General features: G+C 44.4%; 1 protein-coding gene across 1 annotated transcript in view; it reads right to left on the reverse strand.

The window, feature by feature from the left end:
• The window catches only part of LOC122379335 (serine/threonine-protein kinase/endoribonuclease IRE1-like), a 391361-nt gene that overhangs the window by 22260 nt on the left and 342567 nt on the right, over positions 1-26534 (reverse strand). The window contains exons 9-10 of the mRNA XM_043361464.1: positions 21732-21935; positions 1159-1324 (exon numbers count right to left, since the gene is read on the reverse strand). Of these exons, the coding sequence (XP_043217399.1) occupies positions 1159-1324; positions 21732-21935 (370 nt within the window). The remainder of the gene's footprint in view (positions 1-1158; positions 1325-21731; positions 21936-26534) is intronic.

Below are 26534 nucleotides of genomic sequence, written 5' to 3' on the forward strand. Positions count from 1 at the left end.
CTATTAGAGATCACTGAAAATACCAGGTCAGGTCACAGGTCAGGTCACCAAGAGTCACCAAAAGTCACCACATGAACCAAACTTTACTAAGGTTGTGCGATGCATGTTTTATGGTCAATTTTTCATTTCCTACTCAATGCTGTTGGTTATAAGACCATCAGGTACGGTTTAGGTCACTTTCTGGTTGAGGTCAGGTCAAGGTCAGGTCAAAAAGGTCAAATTTTAAAGTTGTTAGTTTTGCATAAAATAGGTATTGATTCCACGCAGCTCGTCACGGGGAGTCTAATGGTGGTCTTTGTTTTGCGATACGAGGTCTAGAAGTGGTAAAAATTGAGTTTGAATATTTGACGTCATCAATTTGGAACAGTTTTCTTCGCTATAACTTGTCCAAAAAAGAGGTATCGATCTCAAATTTGGTATGTACATAGAAGGCGGTAGGGAGTATCACATATACTCCGGCTTTTTCGAAATTCAAAAAAAAAATATTGGATTTTTCGTTTATTATATTAAAAAAAAACTTTTTTTGAGGGTTAAAATCAAAGAATTTCAACAAATCTGAGATAGCAGGTTTGTAGCTCCCTTAAATCTACATCTTTTATGTTTGAAACATTTTTCTGTATCTCTAAAGCTGTAGGCCTGACAGCTCTTCCCGCGAAACCGTTTTTTGGTCGAAAATGGCAAAAATGACGTCACTCTGACGTCATTAGCGGCCAACCTATCATAGCCTTTGAAAAAAAATATAGTCACAATGTGCAATAGTTATTCACGGAAGGGTACTGAAAGTTTGGTGACGATCGGCGCAGCGGTTCTGGAGATATATCGAAACAAACTAAAGGGGGGCAAATAAATGCCCCCCCCACCGCCTGGAAGGTTAACATTTGACCTTTTTTGACATGAATGTGACCTGACCTCAGCTATATTGAGCTAAAATGGCCTCAAATGACACAGGCGATACCGATTTCAAAATCTATGTCCTAAATGAACCATAAAACATGTGTCACCTGACCGATGCATGATATAAAATTTACGTGACGTCTGATGATCTGACCCTGACCTGAAAATTGAAACACAAGTTTAGCACCATCAGGATATCTAAAGCACCTATTAACCAGTGTGTAAACCAAAAATGAGCCTGATCTGCTGAAACCAACAACTCACCAGTGTAGAAATCCCGTATGTCTGGCTTATCGCGACGGATTACTGCTGCCTCCCACACATGCATCAGCAGAAGAGGGAACTTGTCAGCTATGTAGTCGACCAGTCCACTCTTGGTGTTGTGCACAATGCGTCGTCCTTCTTCAGGTACCTCATCGAAGTGGTGCAGCTGCGTGAAGAGCATACTCATATGTTACGGCAATGTGTCAACTTAGGCAGCGTGCAAACTGCCCGGGTAGTATGCAAACTATTCAACACATTGGGCAGCATGCAATTATGCACACTGGCCAAAAACCTGGACAGTTTGCATGCTGCCCAGTTTGTCCGTTCAAGCTTCAAGCCTCACACTTATAGGACGCAGGTCGAACGAAATCCCCCTCGGTTTTTCGCAAATAACTAAAATAAAAAATAAAATAATAACAAATAAAAATATAAAAAATAAAGGTAGGTGTAAAATTGATCAATGCGAGGGTACTGAAAGTTTCGTCGCGATCGGCCGCTTTTTACGCGAGTTATTCGCGAAAAACCAAAAAAAAAAAACTACACATGCGAGGGTTAAAACTAAATTGATATATTTCGATATTGCACCGTCATCAGAATAATAATTCTTATTCTGATGACGGTGCAACATCGACATATATCAATTTAGTTTTAATTATATCAAATTGCAACATACAACATGAGCATAAGGTTATTCACTCTATTTACATTAAACCCGCGCCGGGCCGGTGCTCTGAGATTCCGCGCCGGGCCGAGTTAGAAGGGGGGTGTCTGAACACCCCCCTTCTACCTCGGCTCCTGGGCCACGTAGCGACACGCGGCAAGCGGCAATCGAAAGAACGTCCAAAATAAGGACGAAAACACTTCAGTCATTTTTTGGGTCAGGTCAAAGGTCAGGTCACCAGAGGTCACCAAAGGTAAAATGTTGACTATTTCAACATTTTGGAAACTGCCAACGGCTATCTCGGGAACCCATAGAGCTACAGCGCCGCGGAAAAGCGCATTCGATAGCCCTTTCACAGGCCTTTCTGATTAATGCCCTCAGGTTTGAGCTCAGGTCAACGGTTTAGCCTCCAGAGGGCAAAAACTCCAAAAATAGCCGTTTTAACGAAAAGCGTTTTTTCAGCGATAACTTTTGACTCAAAAGAGCCATGACATTACGTTTGGCAGCATCGTGTTCCTCTCGTCGAGACGCGTCGAATGAACTATAATTTGACCTTGAAAGGTCAACTTGAAAATTTGACCTCAGGTCAAGGTCATGACCTGACTGAAAAAGGTCATGTTGCATATCAGTCGATCCGCAACGTCGAGCCGAACACATCTCAGGCGTTTTCAGCGCTCTAGCACGCCTCTATCAGAAGTTATTAGCGAAAAACTGTTACTTGTTAGATTCTGTTCGTGACCGGAGATGACCTCGGGGACATAACGAGGGTTCACAGTTGTCATTTTCCGGTTCAGTGTGTCAATTTTACCTACATCTCGATGTTTGAGAGTGTCTAGAATGGCGTTCGTGCAAAACAGACGCTTTTCAATTTTCTCCCATTGACAATTATAATGGAGAGGCCGCAAAATTGACCTGACCTTAGGTCACCGTTATCAAAATTCCGAGATAACCATTTTATAGATACTGTTGTTTGTATCAATCGCTGAAATTTTCAAGGCAATCGATCAATCGGTGTAGCTATGACGAACATTCTTATTTTTTTCTGAGGTGAGGTCACTTGGCGTGACCTGGTGACCTGACCTAAGGCGACCTGGGTCTGACATTTTCACAACATGTGCGTAAAAGATGCAACAACAGGTTTGCCAAAAACGCCGCCGTTTTTGAGATACCTGCAAAAACCGCAGGGGGGGGTTTCAAACACCCCCGGCCCGGCGCGGGTTCATCATTCTCAGATTTCAGAAATACCACTTCTTACCTCCAAGAGGTTAAAAACGGCAATGTATTGGGCGAATCGGCTCACCTTAAATTAAAATCTAGTCTTATTTGTCGCAATGTCAAACACATCTGGTAAACACCTTGGCGATCTGGTAAAAACTATTGAAATTGCTCTCTTGCTCTCTAGCGCTGTCAGTTTATATTTTTGAAACGAATGTCTCCGGATTATGTGGTTTTAGCATATAACGAACAAAACTGCTATCCCAACTCCATTCCTCATGTTAGACATGAACATGTCCCTTTAATCTTTGGTGACCTCTAGTGACCGAACCGGTGACCCGATCAAAAGATTACCGCAAAGTTATTCTGAAAGTTCTTGTAGCGAGCTATCTATTGCTTTTTACAGCGTCTTCCTAGCTTGCCCACTTTCCGAGATAATCTGGTGTGGCTAGACAGACCCCCCCCCCCCCCGACCCACCAGGGCGAAGTTGACTGAGAGGCCCATCCGGAGGCGGGATAACCCTTGACCTGAAAACTGACATCGATCTTGAGACTTAACCCGCGCCCTGGTGGGGGGGGGGGGGCTATTTTTTTACCCCCTCCCTCCAGACTTTTCGATATTTCTCCAGAACCGCTGCGCCGATCGCCACCAAACTTTTAGTACCCTCCCGGGCATCAATTTTACACTTTGTGACTAAAAATCTTTCCAAAGGCTCTGATAGGTTGTCCACAAATGACGTCAGAGTGATGTCATGTTCTGCCGTTTTCGGCCAAAAAAAAAAAAGGTTTCTGGGGAAAAGCTGTCAGGCCTATAGCTTTGAAGATACAGACAAACGTTCAAGACATAAAAGGTGTAGAATTATTAGGGCTACCAAACTGCTATATCGACTTATTAATTTTCTGAATTTTGACAGCCAAAAAAATCTTTTTTGAATATAATCGCCGACAAATCCAACAAGTTTTTCGATTTTTGGAAAACGGAATATATGCTATAGTTCCTACCGATTTCTATTCAGATACCAAATTTAGATCGATAACTTTTTTTTGGCCAAGTTATAGCGAAAAAAAACTGTTCAAAATTGATGACGTCAAAATTTCAAACTCAATTTTTAGCAATTCTAGACCACGTAGCGCAAAACAAACACCACCATTAGACTTGCCGTGACGAGTTACATCGATTCGATACCCATTTTATGCAAAAATATCAATAGTTATTTGAAAATATATAAGCATGACCTTTCAACGATATTGAATAAAAAAGTGCCGAAAAATGTACTTTATTGATAGAAAATATGTGATATTTCGGCCACTTGCCTTTGTCTCAGACATATATAACCCTCGCCCGCACATGGGGGGGTGGTTGCCACCCCCCCCCCCCCCAGGTAGTCTTTCTGCTCTGCACTCAACATTTTTAGAGCTAGAAGGCTGATTTTTCGTATAGCTGCTCCTCTATCCTTTCTTGATGTCCACTGAAAATTTCAAGTTTCTGTGATTTTTGGTTTCGGAGATATGACCTTGTTTTTCAGGTCATGTCATGACCCAAATGGCCAATTCTCAACATATTGCGTTTGCCATGGGCCTTATGAGCTTTTGACACCCTGATTTCGGCCTTTTTTGCCAGTCTTACCTCCCAGCTATCATGGAACATGCTGTTCGACGATGTACAGGGGTCAAGGTCAGGGTCAAGGTCAACCTAGGTCATCTAAGATAATTGCGTTTTAGGCAAGCTGAATTTACTTTTTTTGAAGTTTTTTGACTGCATTTTTGGTAAAAGCTTCTCAGATCATGATTTCATGTAATATGGACCCAAAAACAATCGGTGCACACATCAGTATACACACAGACACACACAGACATACAAACACATATAATTGACCTTGACCTAACTTGACCTGAAATGACCTCAGCAGCAAAGTTCTGGTCGGGTAGTGTGACAAAGAGGTTCTAGCTGGCTTGGCACCAGAAAACAGCATCGTCATCGGTATTTGATAAGCAGCACACTTGATATCCAACGGTGACCCAAAACAGCAACATTTTTTAGTTTGACCTGACCTGGAAGGTCAATGACTGACCTGAGAAGGTAAAACTGGGTATCATTGGATTCGTCTCTTCCCAAAGAATCTTTTTTGTCTTTACTGCTAAGCTCTATCTCCAACAGGAACGAAATGGCGCGGGGGGGGGGTGGCAACCACCCCCCCCCATGTGCGTTCTAGGATGGGAAAATGGCATGTGCGGGCGAGGGTTAATCAAGATAAACAATAGTTTCGTTTCGCCGCATCGCGTTCCAACTGCCTCTACAAAATTACGTACATTAGTTCGTGACAAAATCGATATCGTACCACTGTAACAAAGTATTATAATTCCGTTGAAAGGTGAAAACTCTATCTGTGAGTACACAGGTTTAGATACACCTACCGGCCAATAACAATACCTATAATCAGGTTTAGATACCTTCATAAAGCTAGAAAATCATGACAAAGGCTTTAGACCGAAAGAGAGTAAGGGCAGTTTAACCCTCGCCGGCCGAGGGGGGGCGGGTGCCGCCCCCCCTCCCTAGGTTTTTTTTTCGCGATAGCTCCGAACGCGCCGGAGATAGAGAGCTGAAACTTAGCATACCTGACCCTTGATTCAAGCCGGATCTTTTGACACCAACCGCATTTTCGGGTCAGGTCAGGTCACTGGCCTATGACGTCATAAGTGAACCTCTGCACGGTCTTCAGATGTCGCAACTTCGCAACGCCCTCACTGCCAGAGGAGCTGTCACAGGGAAATGAAACTTGCAGGACCTAGTATCCATTAGGAGTCTCACAACTTGTATATCTCGGATTTTTTTCTAAAGGTCATATGAGGTCAGGTCATTTTGAGACCTCACCATTATAAGTCAATGGGGAAAAACGAAAACTGCTATTCTGGCGCCGGGAACGATCTCCAACTATCTCAACCACACAGAATCGTGATTTCATGCACTCCTTGCAAGGTTCCATGCGTCACTTTTGCATTGGTGACCTTGCGTGACGTCATTTATGACGTCATTAGGGTCATATTAGTTTTTCGTCAATAACTCCCAATCAAATTGAGCTAGCGAGTCGGGAGAGCCACCAATCGACTCAGGAAGACCTGCCGAATCGAATGATACGCAATATGACCTCCTTCGACCAACTTCGTGACCTGGGGGCGCTGACCTGACCGTGACCCGAGGTCAACACCCTAAGTTGACCTCACCCAAACAAAAAGTATATCATTCGACGCGCCTGAGCAAGACAAACACGATGCTGCCAAAATCGCGGCTCTGCGGCCGTTTTTTTTTTTGCGAAGTTATTCACCAAAAACCGAACCGTACCTTGGGGCACTTGACCTGACCTCAGAGGTCACCGGTTGACCTAGGACCTTAAAATCGGGTATCAATCTCTGCGTCTTGAAACGGCGCACACGCTCGTTTTTTCCGCGACACGCTAGCTCCACCAGGGGCGAAACGGCGAGGGGGGGTCGTACTTACCCGCCCCCCCCCCCCCCTCGGCCGGCGCGTATGTAGAAAACCAATAGGTCCGGCGAGAGTTAAGACGAAGTTATCCTAACATCTGTGAAGACCGCGTGTGGAAGGTGAGTCTATACAAATCAAATGAAAACAGGCACATCAATCAACAATCCAAATCACTAACACATATCTCAAAGCAGTTCGCACAACACATATACACACATGTACAATGTGCATACATATAATTTCACAGGATAGGCCATGACGAGTCGTTACTGTTTAGATGTGGGCGGTGGTTCCTGATCATCAAAGATTCGGCTATTTTTCGATCCGGGTGGTCCTTAGACCTGTACATGACTTTCACAGTGAGAGGTACTTTGCCATCTACTGAAACATTAGAATGGGAGACCTGGAAATGCTCTCCCATGGGAGTATCTGGAGTTCTATTTTTGAGGTCACGTACATGCTCGTTGAAGCGCAGAGGGCGCTTCGTTTCACCTATGTACACACAGTCATGTCCATCCTGGCGACAAAGTTCACATCTAATTTCATATACGACATTTTTCTGTGTACAATCCCCCACGAACCCAGTTGAACATGTGTGGCATCTCCTACCCCCCGGACAGGCTGGCTTCGACATAGCGGATCGTACTAGTTTTTTTATTTTTTCCTTGTTTTGCCACGCCACCCGTATGTCTAAGCCTGATCTTTTGACCTTACTTTTTATCTTGCACAGCAGCTCCTCGTCTATGTATGGTAGACAAAGGAACCCGTCAAACTGCGCTCGGCGCTGATGCCCATCAGCCGAGGGTCTTCTCTGTGCTCTCGCCTCTCGCAGAAGCCTTCGGAGGATGTGATTAGGGTACCCATTTTTTGACAGAAGTGTCCATACTTTTCGTATACTTTCCTCTGTTTTTTCGGCGGTAGATAAGTTCCGAATCGCCCGTTGAAATTGACTCCTGGCCATGTTATATTTTGTCACCTCTAATAGCACCTCTAATAGCAACATATGTACTAAGCAACTGACGCCCTTTCGATGATTTTCGATAAAATGCGTTTAACTCGATGTTATACCGCATTCCCTAGAAGACCCGCGACCGGCAAAACATTTTATCTTTGACCTGACCTGTGACGTCATCGGTGACTCCGAGGTAAATGAAATTGGATTTCCCAAAAGAAATTTGACAGGGCTTCCGAACGCCGTTTGAATTTTGCGGATCCGTCCAGTTGTTTCGGAGATACGAGGGGGGCAAAAAATACCCCCCACCGCGCGGGGGGTAATCCAATTTATGTTGTAGTAATCTTGGGTCGTTGTTTGATTTTCCATCCTCGTGCAGGGGGCGCTCCCAGATCTCGAGAACGGCTGGGGGGTAATCCAATTTATGTTGTAGTAATCTTGGGTCGTTGTTTGATTTTCCATCCTCGTGCAGGGGGCGCTCCCAGATCTCGAGAACGGCTGGGCCGATTGCGCTCAAATTTGGTACACGGCTGGGGACCAGTTAGTAGGGTGCCGTGCAAAAGTCAGTTTGGACCTCGCTTGCACGTGCGCACGTGCAGAACTCCGCTTCCAGATCTCAGGAACGGCTGGGCCGATTGCGTTCAAGTTTGGTACACCGCTAGCGACCGGTTAGAAGGGTGCTTTGCACAAGCCCGTTGGAAGTACCCTCTCGCCCTTGCGCACGTGCAGGGCTCACTATTTCACTCGCTCGTTCTTCGCCCAAAAGGCGTTTTACTGGTTTTTACCAAGTTGGCAAGCTTGGTCTCTTCATCCGGCGTCATTCGGCGTTATGAATCAATTCGCAGACGAACAAAAGGTTCAATGCTGCCATTGGTTTGATCGGTATAAATCTCCTATTCTTGTTAAAAGGCTTTTCCAGAAAACATTTCATCAAAAACCCCTATCATCATGGGCTATACGGCAGTGGTACAAAAAGGTTCGGAGCACCGGCTCTGTCAAAAGGCAGAGAGGAAGTGGAAGGCCGAGCATCTCAAACCGGGATCCACGCATTGTTCAACAAGTTCAGGAGACATACCAACGAAGCCCGATGAAGTCTTTGAGGAGAGGAAGCTCACAGCTCGGAGCAAGGCCATCTATAGAAGGTACAGTCACTCCCCGCCGACCAATCAGAGACAGATCCTGAGTGACGTCACCCCTGATGCTCGCAAGGGGTACTCCATTCCTTTACGATCGACCACTTATGATGTCATCAAAAGTGGAGTGACATGGGCCTGGCTCGGAGTGTCACGCTCCTCACTTGAGCGGATCCTAAAAAAGACATTGCGCCTCAAAGCGTACCGAGTACAAACGGCACAAAAGCTGAAGGGGAACGATAGGGCAGCTAGAAAAGCTATTGCAGAGAATGCTCTGAGAAAAAAACAAGAGAGATGGCAACTTCACGAAAAAAATTGTCTTCTCAGATGAAGCTACCTTCCACGTAAGAGGCAAGGTCAACCGCCACAACATGCGAGTGTGGGGGTCAGCACGTCCCAAAGATGTGCGTGAACTGGAGAGAGACAGCCCGAAGCTGAACGTCTGGTGCGCCCTCTCTATGGACGAGGTCATCGGGCCATATTTCTTTGAGGGTAACACCATCACTGGCGAGGACTATCTCACGATGCTACAAGAATTCGGTGCTGCCAAGATTCCAGATGACCACATGTTTCAGCAAGATGGGGCACCACCGCACTTTGCAAGAACAGTGAAGACCTACCTGGATGACACCTTCCCGGGAAGGTGGATTGGCAGAGGTGGTCCCATAGCATGGCCTCCACGGTCGCCTGACCTGACTCCTTTAGATTATTTCTTTTGGGGATACATCAAGGACACGGTCTACAAGACTCCGGTGCGTGACACAGATCACCTGCGTGAACGTATCACCCTTGCGTGCGGGACTGTGACCTCGAAGATGCTGAAAACACATGGAAAATATGGTTCGACGTTTGGAGGCGTGTGTTCGAGTTCATGGCGGGCATATTGAAATAAACTGTATCTGATAAAAATTTTGCCTTTTTACTACCGCAGAGTGAAATCAGCTATCCTCTATCCCCATTATTACCTAAGTTATGAGCTTTTATTATCGTCTCGTTTTTTTCTAGACACCCTGTACAGCTGTCTAATGCGACAGCGACAGCAAACGATCCGCAAATGGCGAATATGCAGTGTATTCCGTTCGCGTGTTTTATAAAATACCACACGGGGCCGCGAAATGATTTCTTGAGGACAGAGGTCAATTGCTATCGTATGCCATATTGTGTTCCGTATAGTTTCGTTACCACTTGCAAACGTCAAATTAATGCACCGATAATTTCAAGACGGTCCAGTCTTGTTTTTATTGTATCATTTATCTTGTTTTTTCGTTTTCGTCTGTTTGCTTAGTTTACGTTTTACTTACCCGTGTTGCTCGCCGCCGCCACCTTCAATTCACCGACTTTGCCATATGTTGCAGTTGCCCTCGCCCCGCCGGTGACGCTCGCCCACCCTGCCTTCTGCGTTCCGGTGATGTCGAAATTGTGGACCACCAACCGACTGCCCTCGCCGCCTCAGACAACTGCCTCAGGACTTCTTTGCGGACGGTGGCACCGGGCTCCCCCAGTCGCTGGTAATCACTCTGACGTCTCTCTCCTATCCCTCCCATGCCAGTACATCACAAGCACACACACGCCTACAGACACCACAGCACACATCACATACAGTATCAGGTACTCAAGACAACGACTAACTGTTATCCACCCCACTGACAACGTTGGAAATAGAGATGCCACTTTTGAACCCGCGAACCCGCTTTCTGCGGGTTTTCAAAACCCGCAGGGTTTTTGGCGGGTTTGAGAAGCAAAACTTGTCGTGTGGCGGGTATTTGGCGGTCAGACTTAAGAACCTATATTTTTTTTTTTTTAGATGCAAAACACAATGCCAAGTGCATTTGCTCAGGTTAGCAATACAATATTCATCAAAACAGCTTTTAAAACAGAACCAAATATAGAAATATATCAAGGAAGCACATTTCAAATGCAAAACTGAAAACAACCAGCAATAGCATCCACAGTCTAGCAATGACCAAACCAAGGTATAAGCAACAAACTACAAAGCATAAATAATTGCTGATGAAAGCATTCCATAAAACATAAAAGAACCTGAAAGCAAACTTATAGGAAGCTGAACTGAAGTCTATGTGCAGTGTGCACTAGATATACATTATGGAAGAACCCAGAATCAGAGCAAATGCCACATGCTACTTTATTTGCGTCTGGTCGGCATAAAAAAGAGCTATCAACTAAACAAAATTTGATGCAAATTCATTGATTACCTATCCTATGTTCTGTTCCACCCTATATTACGAAAATAACTCACCAATTACCCTTACAAAAAATCAAAATATTGACTGGGCGGCCCAAATATAACGCAATACAATACTGGCGCACTTCCGACATTCTGACAAGGATTGGCATTTGACTGCGTCAATTTTGGTCTCTGAGGCAAAGGAAAGCTGTCATTGATGACGCAATAATTTTACAATCAATTTTTCTGTCTTGGTTTTTGAATACCTCAAAATAGCAGTTATACATGTTACATACAAAACCACGTAGCTGGTCGCATTTATTTCTTTTGTCTTTTTACGTGCTTATCATTTGTATGACGAGAGAGCCGGAGAACATTACCAAGACCATGTATGAAATTATTACATTTAATTTAGTATTTACTGTCTCTTTATTTCTTAACCGGTTATTAACCTCTAAATGGTAAAACTTTAGCTGTTGTGTAAAATAACTTTATCAGAATGGCACATGAATATGCATTATACATCGGTGTTTTCGCAACAAGTTCGCACTAACTACGGCCGCAATAATTTAGTCGCTGTTACATTCTTTGCAATCAGCTGTTGGTGACGCTTCTGACGCATGTTTCCAGAAACGCGTGGTTCATTGGTGGTTAGTTGGTTTTTGCTGGGATTTTGCATGATTTGTTTTATGTGTAGATCGACTGGATACTTATTATTCACTGTGTCACTATTTATTTTTAACTGGAAATCGCATATCTTTTATATCAACATTCATTTTGATAACAATATCATTCCAGAAGCCTAACATTGAGAGGGAGCCAGAGTAAAATTTTGATCCTCAGCCAATGCTGAAGGGTAAGGTGAGAGAAAGATTTTACTGAACTCTTTTCAGAAAGGAATTTCAAATGTATTGATGCATTATTCGTTTTCCACTATCCAGTGTGCACTTCCTGAGGACTTAGCATAGCAATTTCAAGTCCTTACTATTTGTTTGGCTGTCTTTTTCTGCACAGCAATGAAGCAAGTAAGGTTTATATAGCTCTAGCATTGACCCAGCTGTATTTTTTTCTTGCAAAAGCAGGTTTTCAAAATTGCGGGTTTTTTGCGGGTTCGGCTCAGCCAAAATCAGCTTGCGGGTAGTTGTGGTTGGGCAAGGGGTAGCTGCGGGGCGGGGCGGGTAATGAAATTGCAAATTTGTGGCATCTCTAGTTGGAAACATTTCAAACTTTCAATGGTACCTCTTAAGTATATATCATGACATTAATCTTTTGCTAACTATGAGCGGCATTGAGCCAAATCCTGGCCCGCCATTAACACAAAATTTGAATGTGGCTCATGTAAATATCAATAGCGTGACGGCAGAAAACAGAATTGACGAACTTTTTCAATTTGTCGAAATTAATGATGTAAAAGTTTGTGCGCTTACAGAAACTAAATTAGATGACAGAGTTTCTCCCACATTATATAAATTAGGCGGTTTTCACGATCCTTTCACTAGACATAGAGACAGAAACGGAGGCGGAGTGGCCCTGTATGCCCACGCCTCACTGCCTATAAAAAGACTGACTGAGCTTGAATTGGAGGAAGAGGAATGGATATGGGCGAAAATTAAAACGCAAAATCAAACTATTCTTATTTGTTGTACATATCTGCCGCCAAATTCAAACGCTAATAGACTACAAAGTTTCATTGAACGTTTTTCGGAAAGCGTAAGCCTCGCTCAAAAACACTCACCAACTGTAACCATCATTTTAGGAGACTTTAACGCCGGGAACGTGTATCTCAACAACATGACTAATCACAGTGGTATCACGACCTTCGACCTAAGACTCCAAGACACTGCTAGCATGCTAGGACTCAGCCAACTTATCACACAACCCACCCGAATGACAAACGACAAAAGCAACTTACGCGACTTAACCCGCGCACCGACGGGGGGGGGGCGGATATCCGCCCCCCCCCTGAGGTTTTTCGCGAATAGCGGGAAAACCGCGGCGCGTAGCGCCGCGAAATTTGGTATGACTATTCCCTTATCAATTTTACACATGGTGTGCAAGTTTGAACCTCCTACCTTTCAAGGTCAGGTCACCAGGTCACTTTGAATGACCCAACCTCAAGTCACTTTTTTGCAACTTTGTCACCGTGCCAGAGCTACAATAGATGTCGGAGGCCTTTGAAAGTCGCAGGATGTTATTAGGTCATTAGTAGCTACAATTTGTTTATCTCGGAATTTTGATATCGGTGACCTAAGGTCAGGTCAATTTCGCGACCTCCCCATTATAAGTCAATGGGGGAAAAATCAACTCCCTGTTTTTACCACTAAAACGGGTCGGAATGGCCCCATATACCATACATGACTTCATATACGATCAACCTTCACTACCTTGAGGTCTGTTTTGCTGTTGGGCAGCTGTGAGGTCATGTGACGTCATCAAAGGTCACCAAAGGTTTTTGGCCAATAACTCCGTACAGGAACAAGATACAGACGCGTGGATGGTCTCATTGTGTTCAGCTCGTCAAGACGCATCGAATGATATATATGATGACCTCGAGGTCACGTGACCTGAGGTCAACCTTTGACCTTGACCTTTCGAGGTCAACATATATATCATTCGATGCGGATTGACGAGAGGATCACGATGATGCCCTTAGTTTGTTCCTATCTTGACTAATTCGAAAGTTATTCGAGAAAAACTCTCTCCATATTCAGCGCCGCCATTTTGACTTTTTCGACCCCTGTGACGTCATCTTTGACCTGACCTGAAAATGACCTTAGTAAAAATTGTAGATCTTGACCGTGCATATCCGATGCCGTTTACCGCTTGTCGCTATCTTGCTTCGTTCTCGAGATCTCAGGGGGGGGCGGTCATCCGCCCCCCCCGTCGGTACTAAGTTGGCGCAGACCCCCGTCGGTGCGCGGGTTAATATTTACAGACAATACTGACATTATTATCGATAGTGGGATATTACCTTCGTTTTCACGTTTAGACCATTTCCCAATATTTGCGACTGTATGTACTGCTTTTCCACGACAAACGACAGACCTCACTCATAAAACGATATGGGATTATGCAAACCTCGACTCACAACTTCTTACCAGACTTTTACAAGACACTGACTGGGAACAACTTCTGGACAACGACATAGACACAGCAACCGAACTGTTTATAGAGGCTTTATCAAGTGCTGCCGACGCATCGATTCCAAAAAAGATAGTTAGAGACAAATTTCAAAAGCCATGGACGACAAACGACCTAAAAACACAAATAAGGAAACGCGACAGACTGTTCAGACGAGCCAAACAAACTCAGACTGCCTACGACTGGGACCGATGGAAATATCAACGAAACAAAGTGACATCGATGAACAAAAGGCTGAAGCGACAACACATCCAACACCAAGTGGAGAAACTTTTGACACTTAAGCACGACCCACGCAAGTACCACCAAACACTACGCACAATGACAGGACGAACACGCGACTACACTATTCCACCGCTAGAGGGACATAACGGAGACATATTAACTGACGACTTCGAAAAAGCGACGCTATTAAACAATCATTTCGCCAGTCAAGCGACGGTCGACTTAACCGGCACACACAGACATCCACTAAATCATGACTCAGACAGAACGCCGGTGCCCACTCTGGGTGAACTGATGACATCCGAGAGAGAGGTTCTCCAAATACTAAATTCACTCGATCCTAACAAATCAACGGGCCCCGATGAAATTCCAGTAAAACTTATCAAGTTAACCGCTCTCATCATTGCAGAACCATTGTCCAAACTTTTTAACATGTCACTAAGTCAGGGAATTTATCCATCGAAATTTAAAGAAGCAAACATAAAACCAATTTTCAAAAACAAGGGATCACCTTCTGACTACACTTGTTACCGTCCCATCAGTATACTTTCATCGTTATCTAAAGTCTTCGAAAAAATTGTCTTCAAGGGTATATATTCCCATTTACTGAATCATTCTCTTTTGACCGACAAGCAGAGTGGGTACCGGCGTAGCCACAGTACAGAACAACAGCTTTTATACCTGACTCACAACTTGTACAAATCACTGGACATGGGACGAGACTTTACTGCTATCTACCTCGACATTTCTAAATACTTTGACAAGATCTGGCATGACGGACTGTTGTACAAGAGTAAGCACGACTTCGGAATTACTGACTCACTTTTCGACTGGTTAAAATCATATCTTTGTGACAGGACACACCGAGTACGGATCAACAGCACATTCTCGGCCACTAAAACAATAAATGCGGGCTGCCCGCAGGGATCCGTACTCGGGCCTTTGCTGGCACTTATGTATCTCGACGGACTTTCAAGACGAATAAAGAATGACATTCTCTTTTTCGCTGACGACACATCTATCTACGCCTCGCACACGACAGCAGACATTGACGCCGTACAGCTATCACTACAACAAGACCTCAACGAAATCCACAAATATGGTCGAGAATGGGCAATTACATTCAACGCTACGAAGACCATCCAACAAACATTTTCACACAGACATCAGTACACACCACCAAAGCTCACTTTCGAGGGCGCAAACGTACCCATTCATGAAACTCATACTCACCTTGGCTTGACACTTTCTAAGGACCTACGCTTCCACCAACACGTCAATGCAATATGCAACAAGGTACACAAATCACTCAGTCCACTCTACTCCATTGCACGTTACATACCAAGGCCCATTCTCGAACAAATTTACAAGACGTATATAAGACCTTACTTTGACTACTGTGACACAATATATGACGGACACATAACAATACAAGACGCTGCCCGACTTGACATGCTACAAAACAGAGCAGGGAGACTTGTGACGGGGGCTATGTTCAGGACGTCAACCGAAAAACTTCTACAAGACTTGGGCTGGGACAAACTGACTGTAAGACGACAAATACACAAACTCACTTTATATCATACATTCACTAATCCAAGACACCAAACGCCAAATTATATCACGATGATCATGCCAGAAACACGTGCAGAAAACACCGGCAGAACACTACGCAACTCAAACACACACACCATGCCTCCCAACCGAACCACATCCTTCCAGAAGTCCTTTTTCCCCTCAACAGGCAAATCCTGGAACCAGCTTCCCGAATCCATCCGATCCCTTCCTCCTCGTTCCTTTCAACGAGAGATCTCGAGGCGACTGGGGGTGCCTGGGCCTTCTCCCTTTTACAAAATTGGCACTAAAATGGGCAATATTTTCCATTCTAGGCTACGAATGCAAATGTCACAACTAAATTCACATTTATTTCAAATACAAAGGCACGATACACCTGAATGTGCTTGTGGCTTTGAAACAGAAAATATTCATCATTTCATTCTCGCGTGTCCCAACTATAATTTGCAGAGAGAGGAACTTTACCGGGACATGTTGCAAATTTTTGGCGAAAATTTTGGTCAAATGTCAACTACACGGTTATTACGTGTTCTTTTGCATGGCGACGATCTTGGCGGCGGGGACTGTCGTGCGGTGGCTCAGTATTTCCAAAATTTCTTGCTTCGTTCGCACAGATTTACCTATTAATTTACCTACCTCATTCAGTTTTGTGGGCGGCGTCCCCGGTGGGCTGAGTGACGTCAGCGCGGGTTGGGTCGGTGGCCTGTCGTGGCGGCGGCAGTGGTAGTTTTGTTTTAATACGCTATGTTACCTTCGTTACGTTGTATGTTTATGTTATATTCGACCTTGATCTGAAGGCTATGTTCATGTTGTTTTATGTTTATGATGTCTATCTGATTATGTTACAAGAGGTGGTGCCTAGAGTCAAGCACAATGTGCTTTTGCACCACTCTTATATTATTTTGCTTTATCTCTGTTATTCATGTTCATTTTCCGATCGTTTTACTTATAGGTTGTCGATGCGCAATAAACATTCTGGAATGGAATGGAAAACGTGCGCACGTGCTGTTGAGCACCCCAACCTTAAAACATGCAGATGAATTATCTGATAGAGACCTAACTGTGTACCGAGTTTCAATTCAATCGGCCCAACCGTTGTGCAGTTATTGAGGTTGCAATTTTGGGGGTTCTTAAAAAAATGTCCAACTTTACCACGCGCCACGTGCGGTGGTTGGCAAGAACGCATGGTGGCCATCACACCACAGAACTTTTACGTCCAAGTGACATTCAGTAAAGAGGACCGCTTATCAATCGGATGTCCCGTTCCTAAGATATTAGCTTTTGAAGAGCGTCCCCACGGCCGGCCGGCCGGCCGGCCGGCCGCTCATACTCAGGATTTTGCCTTAACCCTCGCCGGACCTATTGGTTTTCTACATACGCGCCGGCCGAGGGGGGGGGGGCGGGTACGACCCCCCTCGCCATTTCGCCCCTGGTGGAGCTAGCGCGTCGCGGAAAAAACGAGCGTGTGCGCCGTTACAAGACGCAGAGATTGGTACCCGATTTTAAGGTCCTAGGTCAACCGGTGACCTCTGAGGTCAGGTCAAGTGCCCCAGGGTACGGTTCAGTTTTTGGTGAATAACTTCGCAAAAAACGGCCGCAGAGCCGTGATTTTGGCAGCATCGTGTTCGCCTCGCTCAGGGCGTCGAATGATATACTTTTTGTTCGGGTCAGGTCAACTTAGGGTGTTGACCTCAGGTCAAGGTCAGGTCAGCACCCCCAGGTCACGAAGATGGTCGAAAGAGGTCATGTCGCATATCATTCGATTCGACAGGTCTTCCTGAGTCCATTGGTGGCTTTCTCGACTCGCTAGCTCAATTTGATTAAGAGTTATTGACGAAAAACTAATATGACCTTGATGACGTCATAAATGACGTCACGGAAGGTCAACATTGCAAAAGTGACGCATCTAACCTTGCAAGGAGTGCATCAAATCACGATTTTGTGTGCTTGAGATAGTTGGAGATCGTTCCCGGCGCCAGAATAGCAGTTTTCATTTTTCCCCATTGACTTATAATGGTGAGGTCACGAAAATGACCTGACCTCATATGACCTTTAGGAAAAATCCGAGATATAGAAGTTGTGAGACTCATAATGGATACTAGATCCTGCAAGTTTCATTTCCCTGTGACATCTCCTCTGGCAGTGAGGGCGTTGCGAAGTTGCGACATCTGAAGACCGTGCAGAGGTTCACTTATGACGTCATAGGTCAGTGACCTGACCTGACCCAAAAATGCAGTTGGTGTCAAAAGATGCGGCTTGGATCAAAGGTCAGGTATGCTAACTTTCAGCTCTCTATCGCCAGCGTGTTCGGAGCTATCGCGAAAAAAACCCTGTGGGGGGGCGGCACCCGCCCCCCCCCCTCGGCCGGCGAGGGTTAATTCAGTATGAACTCGCTCGCTCGCTCGTAATAATTTTTTTTTTGGGCGTGTCGGGTCGCGGCCGGCCGGCCGCGGACCATTTTCAGAAGTGGCGGGCAGACCGTGCGTCGAGTACTTGCTTTCTCGCGTGGCGGTACTGGAGTTCACTAGTATTGTTTAAAATATTTTCATTTGCCATGAACTTGAAATTATACACTGTAATTAACGATCATTTGTCAATTATTACAAGTTCTTCAAAGTTCTTCTTTGAAAGCAAATGATTTCATTTCACTCAAGAATTGTCTTGTCCAGCACTATAACCGCCACCCAGCCGCCATCCATTGGAAGAGATAGGCTCTGCGACACAAAGTGTCGTTTTAAACTGGACTGGGAACCAATGTGTGATGACATTTCGAGCTAAATTTATGCTCATTGTGTACCTAGAAGCATTGGGAACAACGCTCTGACTGTACATTTTTATTTTTTTGCCTCTAAATGAAAATATTTACAATCAAGTACTTTGCAGGCGCAGTTTAGAAGCTCCCGTAATGCTAAAGTTCTGTCTCCTACAAGTATGTAAATACTGCCCTAGGGAACCAACAGTTGGCATCGTACTAGCTTTAAATTATATCCATATTGTTCCCAGTACTTTGCTGAACACTCTGGTGAGTGTACATTTTTCGTTTTTTGCTTTACAAGCGTAAAATTCGTCTGGTTTTACACCGCTTCATTCGCCTCCTTAGCCCGGTAGGCCCGGCCGGCCAGTTCCCGCTGTAGTTCCAAACACTGCCCGATAGATGGCAGGTGCAGAAGTGGTCCCAGCCGTCCCAGTACGGGGGGCGAGGGGCACGAGATGTTTGCACGTGGCTTGGTCGCAATTCATCTCGGACAATAAAAACTGACGCACCATAAAAATCTTTCAACAATTCTCTTTTGAATGACATATTAAATATTTTTCTAGCATAATTACTTTTCGAGATATAACGATTCCTTATTGTCTCGTTTTTTGAGACATCCTGTATTTCCTGAACTTAACCTGCGACCTGGTGGGGGGGGGGGGCTATTTTTTTGACCCCCCCCCCCCTCCAGACTTTTCGATATATCTCCAGAACCGCTGCGCCGATCGTCACCAAACTTTCAGTACCCTCTCGGACATCAATTTTATACACTGTGACACAAAATTTTCCAAAGGCTATGATAAGTTGGCCGGAAATGACGTCAGAGTGACGTCATGTTCTGCCGTTTTCGACCAAAAAAAGGGTTTTGCGGGAAGAGCTGTCAGGCCTATAGCTTTGCAAATACAGAAAAATGATAAGGACATAAAAGCTGTAGAATTGACAGGGCTACAAAACTGCTATCTCGGATTTTTGATTTTTTTTTGGATTTTGACCCCCAAAAATAAAAAAATAGATTTTTGGATCGGAAAATCCAAAAAGTTTTCGAATTTTGCAAAAACCGGAATATATGTGATAGTCCTTACCGCGTTCCATCCACATACCAAATTTGAGATTGATACCTCTTTTTTTGGCGAAGTTATAGCGAAAAAAACTGTTCATAATTGATGACGTCAAATTTTCAAACTCAATTTTTAGCAATTATAGACCCCGTAGCGCAAAACAAAGACCACCATTAGACTCCCCGTGACAAGCTGCATCGAACCAATACCCATTTTATGCAAAACTATCAACTTTAAAATTTGACCTTTTTTACCTTACCTTGACCTGACCTTGACCTGACCTTCACCAGAAAGTGACCTAAGCCTTACCTGATAGTCCTATAACCAAAACCATTGAGTTGGAAATGAAAAATTGGCCATAAAACATGCATCACACAACCTTAGTAAAGTTGGGTTCATGTGACCTGACCTGTGACCCTTGGTGACCTGACCTTTGACCTGACCTGGTATTGTCAGTGACCTCTAATAGCAACATATCTACTAGGCAACTGACGCCCTATCGCTGATTCTCGACAAAATGCGTTTTCCTCGGTGTTATAGCGCATTCCCTAGAAGACCCGTAAACGGTGAAACATTCCATCTTTGACCTGACCTGTGACGTCATCGGTGACCCCGAGGTTAATGAAATTTGGTTTTCCTTGACAAATTTGACAGGCCTTTCGAACGCCGTTTAAATTTTGCGGATCCGTCCAGTAGTTTTGGAGATACGAGGGGGGCGAAATAGCCCCCCCCCCTTCACCAGGTCGCGTTATAAACAGGGCGCGGGTTAACCCGCGACGTCGGATCCGAACCCCCCTCCGTTTTTCTTGAATAACTCAAGAACCGCTTACGCTATCAACTTGAAACTTGGCATACCCTCTCCCCCATCAATTTGACGTCTTCTGTGTAATTGTTAAGAACAAAAAAAAAATTGAGATATATCGATTTTAGTGATGTAACTACATCGCGTTTTTAGTCAAAAAGTGGTAAATATTTAAAAATTGCCAAAAAATCAGGGTTTCAAGCAAATTGCAAATTAAGGACATGAATAGACGCAGCTCAACGAGTTCTTTAAAATGGCTATCTCAGATTTTCCATAAAATGCGTTTTTCACCCCTGAAAATTCAAAAAACTACATTTTTTGGAAAACAGCTAATAAAATCCAAAATTTTGAGAATTTCCAAAAAAAAAAAAACAGGAATATATGTTATAGAGCTCTATTAGAACATAAGATGTCCCAAATTTCAACTTTCTATCTTGATTTTTGACCCCCCAAATTGTAAAAATAGCTCCAACATGCATAGGGCATGGTGACGTCATAAGCATTTTCGTGAATTAGAGGCACTTCTGAAAATCGCATATGAAAACAAATGGCACCACTAGATTCCTGGGACAAAGTTCGTCTAGAAAAGTGCATTTTTGTCAAAAATAAAAAGTTGAAAAATTGACCTTTTTTCTCAGCCCTCGTTTAGTATAAACGATTTTTTATGCTTTCAATGCACACTTATCACCAGCAAAGTGAATTTGGGTCACATATAACCATTACCATCAGATTCGGCGTGAAAAATAAGCCATAAAACATGTGTTGCACGCCCATGTAGCAGAAAGTGAAAACCGTGACCTTTCGTGACCTGGCCTGACCTTGACCCGTGCTTAGTATGACCTATATACGCACATGGTACCTTCACTAGGCCTTTGAGGTCATTTTTGGTGAGTTTCGAGCAGCAGCTATCGATTCCGCTGTCCGTAAGCCTAATCATGCAAAACCCCAGAATTTGACCTTTGACCTGACCTTGACCCGAAAGTTGACATCAATCTTAAAATCTTAAGAGTGCTTTGGAAAGGTCTCGTAGAGACCTTTCGAACGCCGCCTCGCGGGGCTCGATGCGACCATTGGTTCTCGAGATAACAGGGGGGGGGTCGGATCCGACCCCCCCCCCCCGGCTGTCGTGGGTACGGAAATAGCCCAGGCGGTGCCGGGTTAATTTCATGTTTTTAATGCGACAGCTATGCCTTTTGAAAATTTCGTTTGCGACAGCTTGAACGCTTTTTCACCTTTGTCGATACCAACATTGCTTTTGAGATAGCAAGAGTGTGCTGGATCCGACACCTCCCCATGCAGTCTTGGGTTAGGAAATAGCCCAGGTGGTGCCGAGCAGAACCGACTACCATCAGAGCGCGGGCAATAGACACCGTCACACATGAATCCTCACCTTATTCCGAATAAACCGCAGCAGCTGAGATACGGTCGCGTCCTTGTAGCTCTTGAAGGAGCCTTCGTCCAGTGACTTGTCGATTATCGTCCTCCAGTCCTTGGGTTCACCCTGCTCACCCTGCTCTTCGAACACCCGAGTGGGATTTTCGTCGACAGTGGCCTTCAGGTTTTCGTCTTTTGCCATGATGAGGTCACTAATGGCCTGTAAACAAAGCCACATATACGAATAAGGGCTCTCCTAGAGACCTTTCGTCGGTTATATTTTTCTTGTTTAGCTATCTGACTCCTCCCAATCCCACTTCTATTGCCTAAATAACAAAGCAAATCATGTGTATCCGGTCACATGTAACTCCAGAGTTGCTGGAGTATTTCGCCACACACCGTTTGCCATGGGGAAGGGGTAATCGCCCCCACCCGACAACTTAAGAACCAATATGTAAAGGGCAGTTCCACCACAAATCACCTAATTTTTCCCAATAGTTCACCATGACCTCTCCGATTTTGCTCAACCTTGGCATGCAATGTGACCAATGGACACTACTTTGTCCCAGTTAATGTTTAGTCCTAATGTCACAGGGGTCATTGAATATGGGTCATCGAAATTTGTAGGTTTTCCGGAATATTGAAATATAAAATATTTTTTATTTCTACAACGGTTGACCGGATCAAGAAAAGTTATGTATGAAATAATAAGCGCATAGGCTGGTGCATCTAGCAAAAATGTGACTGAAACTCCAACGTCATTTTTTGACCTCATGACCATGTGACCTTTTCTTGCCCCGTGACCTTTCAAATTTGCCCTATTAAAAAAAAAATCTGATTTTTTTCCCTCAGAGATGTCTTATCCATGCTCTCAATAGTGGTATGTGATTTGGTTGGTATATCGGACCCGCTGACCTCAAACTGAGGTCAACAACGTGGTCATGACCTGACATGAAAATGACATCTGCCCAGAACGTCGTGAATCATAGGCAATATGGGTGTCATATGAAAGCTGACTTCACGAAGAATACATTGGTAGTGCTTTTGTGAAACGGGTTTAGGCTAACTTTTCGTTAGCCTAAACCCGATTTTCAATTCATTTTAATTTACCCTAACTTTTTGGATAGCATAAATTAACCCGCGCCCCGCTGGGGGGGGGGGCAGAATCTGCCCCCCCCCCCTCCCGTTTTTCGCCAATAACTTCTAAACGCGTTACGCCAGCGACGTCAAACTTTCAGTACCTTATCAAACATCAATTTGACACAAATTTGAGCGAAATCCGTCGGAATTTTTTTGAGAAATTGACGTTTTAGTGACGTCATGTTCGCCATTTTCGCCTCAAAAACGGCAAAATTTCAAACGCCGATAACATCTTCATTTTTAAAGGAATCAAGACGTAACAAAAAAGGTTATACGTTATTTTACTTTGGCTATCAAATGGCTATCTCGGTTTTTTGAAAATTTTGGATTTTGGCCCAAATTTTTTTTTTTTCCAAAAAAACTGACTTTTTCGGGAAAATATTTATAAAATCCACAATTTTGAGTTTATCGAAAAAACCGGAATAGATGTCAAAGAAGTGGTCTATGTGCACCTACATACCAATTTTTAGAAGAATCGGTTCAAAAATGTGGGAGTTATTCAAAATTTTATGACGTCACGACACACAAATTTTTTTTGAAAAATGATTTTTTTGGAAGTTCTAGACCTCGTACGGAAACAAAAATAGGACCATTCGATTCGCCGTGAAGAACTGCATCGGATAGACACCTTTTTAGGCCTTAACAACCAACTTCAAAATTTGACCTCACTTGACCTGACCTTGACCTGACCTCGACCTGAAATTCATCCAGAGGTGGTCCATATCACTTATTGAGTGTGCCTTTTCAATTCCATGAGTAAAATGACCCATAAAGCATGTGTCGCACATGCCCTTTTCTATATTTTGTTTTTGGTGACCTGACCTGACCTGACCTGACCTTGACCTTGACCTTTGAATGACATTGTGTGCAACGAATATTGTCTTGGTAGTCTAAGAACACGTTTTGGGCAATCAGTCTCAGTCCATTCTTCGGCAACTACGGTGCAAGGCCGATACTGTAGAAACTTGCATTTTGTACCCTTGACCTGACCTTGACCTGACCTCTGACCTACTTAACCCGGCGGCCGCTGGGCCTCCGCGCCACCCGCCGGCCGCTGGGGGGGGGGCATAAAGTTGCCCCCCTTTACTTCTGCGACGATATCGTCGCAACGCGAAGAGATAGAGAAGCGAAACTTTGCACACATCTTCCTGAATACCTAGCCGAGGTTGTATCCAAATTTGGTGTCAATCCCATTTGAAATGACGTCACAGTGACGTCATAAGTGAAATTATAGATTTGCGACTCTCGTATTCCTCACGATACATCACATATGTGGGACCGAAAATAAAGGGCCGATTATTGGTCAGAAACTAGATGGAAGTGTAGTAAGATGTTTTAGGATGACAGCAGGTGCTGTCTAGTTCATTTACAGTCGAGTTTCATGCTCAGCGTCATCAGAAACGGTCCATATCGGAAAACTACAAAACTTTATGACGTCACTGTGACGTCAACTTAGGTGCTACAAACACCAAACTTTCCTCAAACATTGCCTAGGTATTCATTTGAAGCTATGCCAAGTTTCACGTTCGTAGCTCATCAGGTTTCGGAGATATTTCACAAAACGTAAAGGGGGGGGGCAACTTTATGCCCCCCCCCAGCGGCTCGTGGGTTAAGCAAAAAAAATTTGGGCTCTTAAGATCCGCCTTGTTGAGAGCTTTCGATTGCCGTTTTCCCCGTCTTTCTACGACCATCGGTTCGGAAGTTAGACAGGGGGGCAGAATCTGCCCCCCCCCCCCCCCAGCAGGGCGCGTATGGCTGAATAGCCCAGCGGGGCGCGGGTCAAAACAAGTGTATTTTGATAGGAACAGCCCAGACCCGAGTTTATACTAACTTTGGAGCACGTTAGCCTAAGCCAGATTTACCCTAACCCGGCCAATTAAACGATTCTGTTAGATCATATTTTATCCACCAGAGTTTGCTTCATACTCAAAGGCCTTCCTCGTCCAGTAAAAGATCTGGCAGCGATGTGCCACGTCGATTTGGAAGCACGACTGAGATACAATTTCGGCGCAGCTGTTTGCACGCCGGAATATCTTTGAGCGTTATTGTTGTTGCACGTGCAGTTTCAAGGATGGTTGTCGTTGTGTGTCTACAACAGGTAAGCTAAATATTGTTCTCCCTAATATGTGAAAGATCAGGTTAAGTAAACAGCCAGAAGAACTCCACCCACCCATATTGTTGTCACTTGTCTTCTTGTTTTGTTTTGTTTTTTCCACCTACCTTGTGCTTGTGCCTGCCATGACATGACTAGAGTCCATACCGGTATCCCTTTTTGCTTTATCTTGGCGGCTATATAGTTGTGTGAAGATGGTGGATACTAGGCTCAGGTGTTGTTAATGGTTACATCACCTTTCATTTTGAAATGAAGGAGCAGGGCATCCCAGGGGCGTCGTTTTGTATAGGCCTGGGAGTGCCCGAGCACTACCAATGTTCAGCTGAGCACTACCAATGTGTTGTTGAGCACTACCAACACTTTTCTTCACCTATTGAGAAAATTGCATTCAAACATGTCATACAAATAAAATGAATGAGGTTCTTATGTATAAAATCAACATGATAGCAAGTAACTTCAATGGTAAGTGGTAACTATTGATGAAAATCTATATGTAGACTTACTCCACAGGTAGATTGAATTTGAATTGGTTGACCAATTCAATCTTCTTGTAGCGTACCTAAGTCCATAAATTTCCATCAATACCTAGGTATCATTTTCACTTTCCACATCATGTCATTACGTCAAGTAATTTCAAGTTATGTGGTACCTACCTACCTACCTACCTACCAAGTTTCACTCAGGGGCGTCGTTTTGTATAGGCCTGGTAGGGCCCGAGCCTTACCAATGTTTATTTGGGCCCTACCAATGTTCGCTGAGCCCTACCAATCTTTTGTCACTTATTAGTTGATAAAAAATCAAAATAAACAGATAAGCAAATATTAAATAAGCACATATGCAAGTACATAAATAAGGTTCTAGCCACAGTAGGTGCATGTAGCTGACAATGAGGTTTCACGTGTCTAGGACTCCGGTCCTTAATGGATTTTAAGAGGCTCGAAAACGCAATTGGTTATAGAGGTCCATAACTGCCTCTGAGTCCCGCATACCACGCGACCGCCCCTAATAGACCCCGATCCGTCTCCACACCAGCCGCTGGAGGCCCTACACCGACTTCGGAAGGTGCCGCGGTGCTCCAGAATAGGCCATAGGTATATTGATTTGAGTGGGTGATGCAGCCTGATTCCCCAGGGTTCAACGCCAGGTCATTACCGCATCAGACCCCGAAAACTGAAGCTCGTAACTTCGAGGGGCGTTCAAAAAGTTTCGGGCCGAACAATGAAGGAGTTGGAATTTTGGCCTGCAAGGCGGTGTGTTAAATGATGTGTTATTGGGATGTCCACTTACGCAAATTAAGTAAGTGGCCATTAATTAAGTCTCTTCTATGATTGATTCGGGCTTCTATTCGTAGCATAGTTCGCCATTTCGGATAGGATGGGCGACGCCCAGAAGAGAGCAGTGATTCGTTTCATAGTAGTTAGTGCAGAAAAGGCACCAAGCGTTAACCCTCGCCCTGGGCATTTTTCATAACACGGCCTGGCAGGGGGAGGGGTCGATGCGACCCCCCTCCGCTCGTCAACTTTCCAAAACAGGGGCACACAATTGATGATGTGCGTCCATTCGATA

This window comes from Amphibalanus amphitrite, unplaced genomic scaffold (assembly GCF_019059575.1).
Source record: "Amphibalanus amphitrite isolate SeventyFive unplaced genomic scaffold, NRLGWU_Aamphi_draft 000008F_arrow, whole genome shotgun sequence".
In the NCBI taxonomy this organism is placed as follows: domain Eukaryota; kingdom Metazoa; phylum Arthropoda; class Thecostraca; order Balanomorpha; family Balanidae; genus Amphibalanus; species Amphibalanus amphitrite.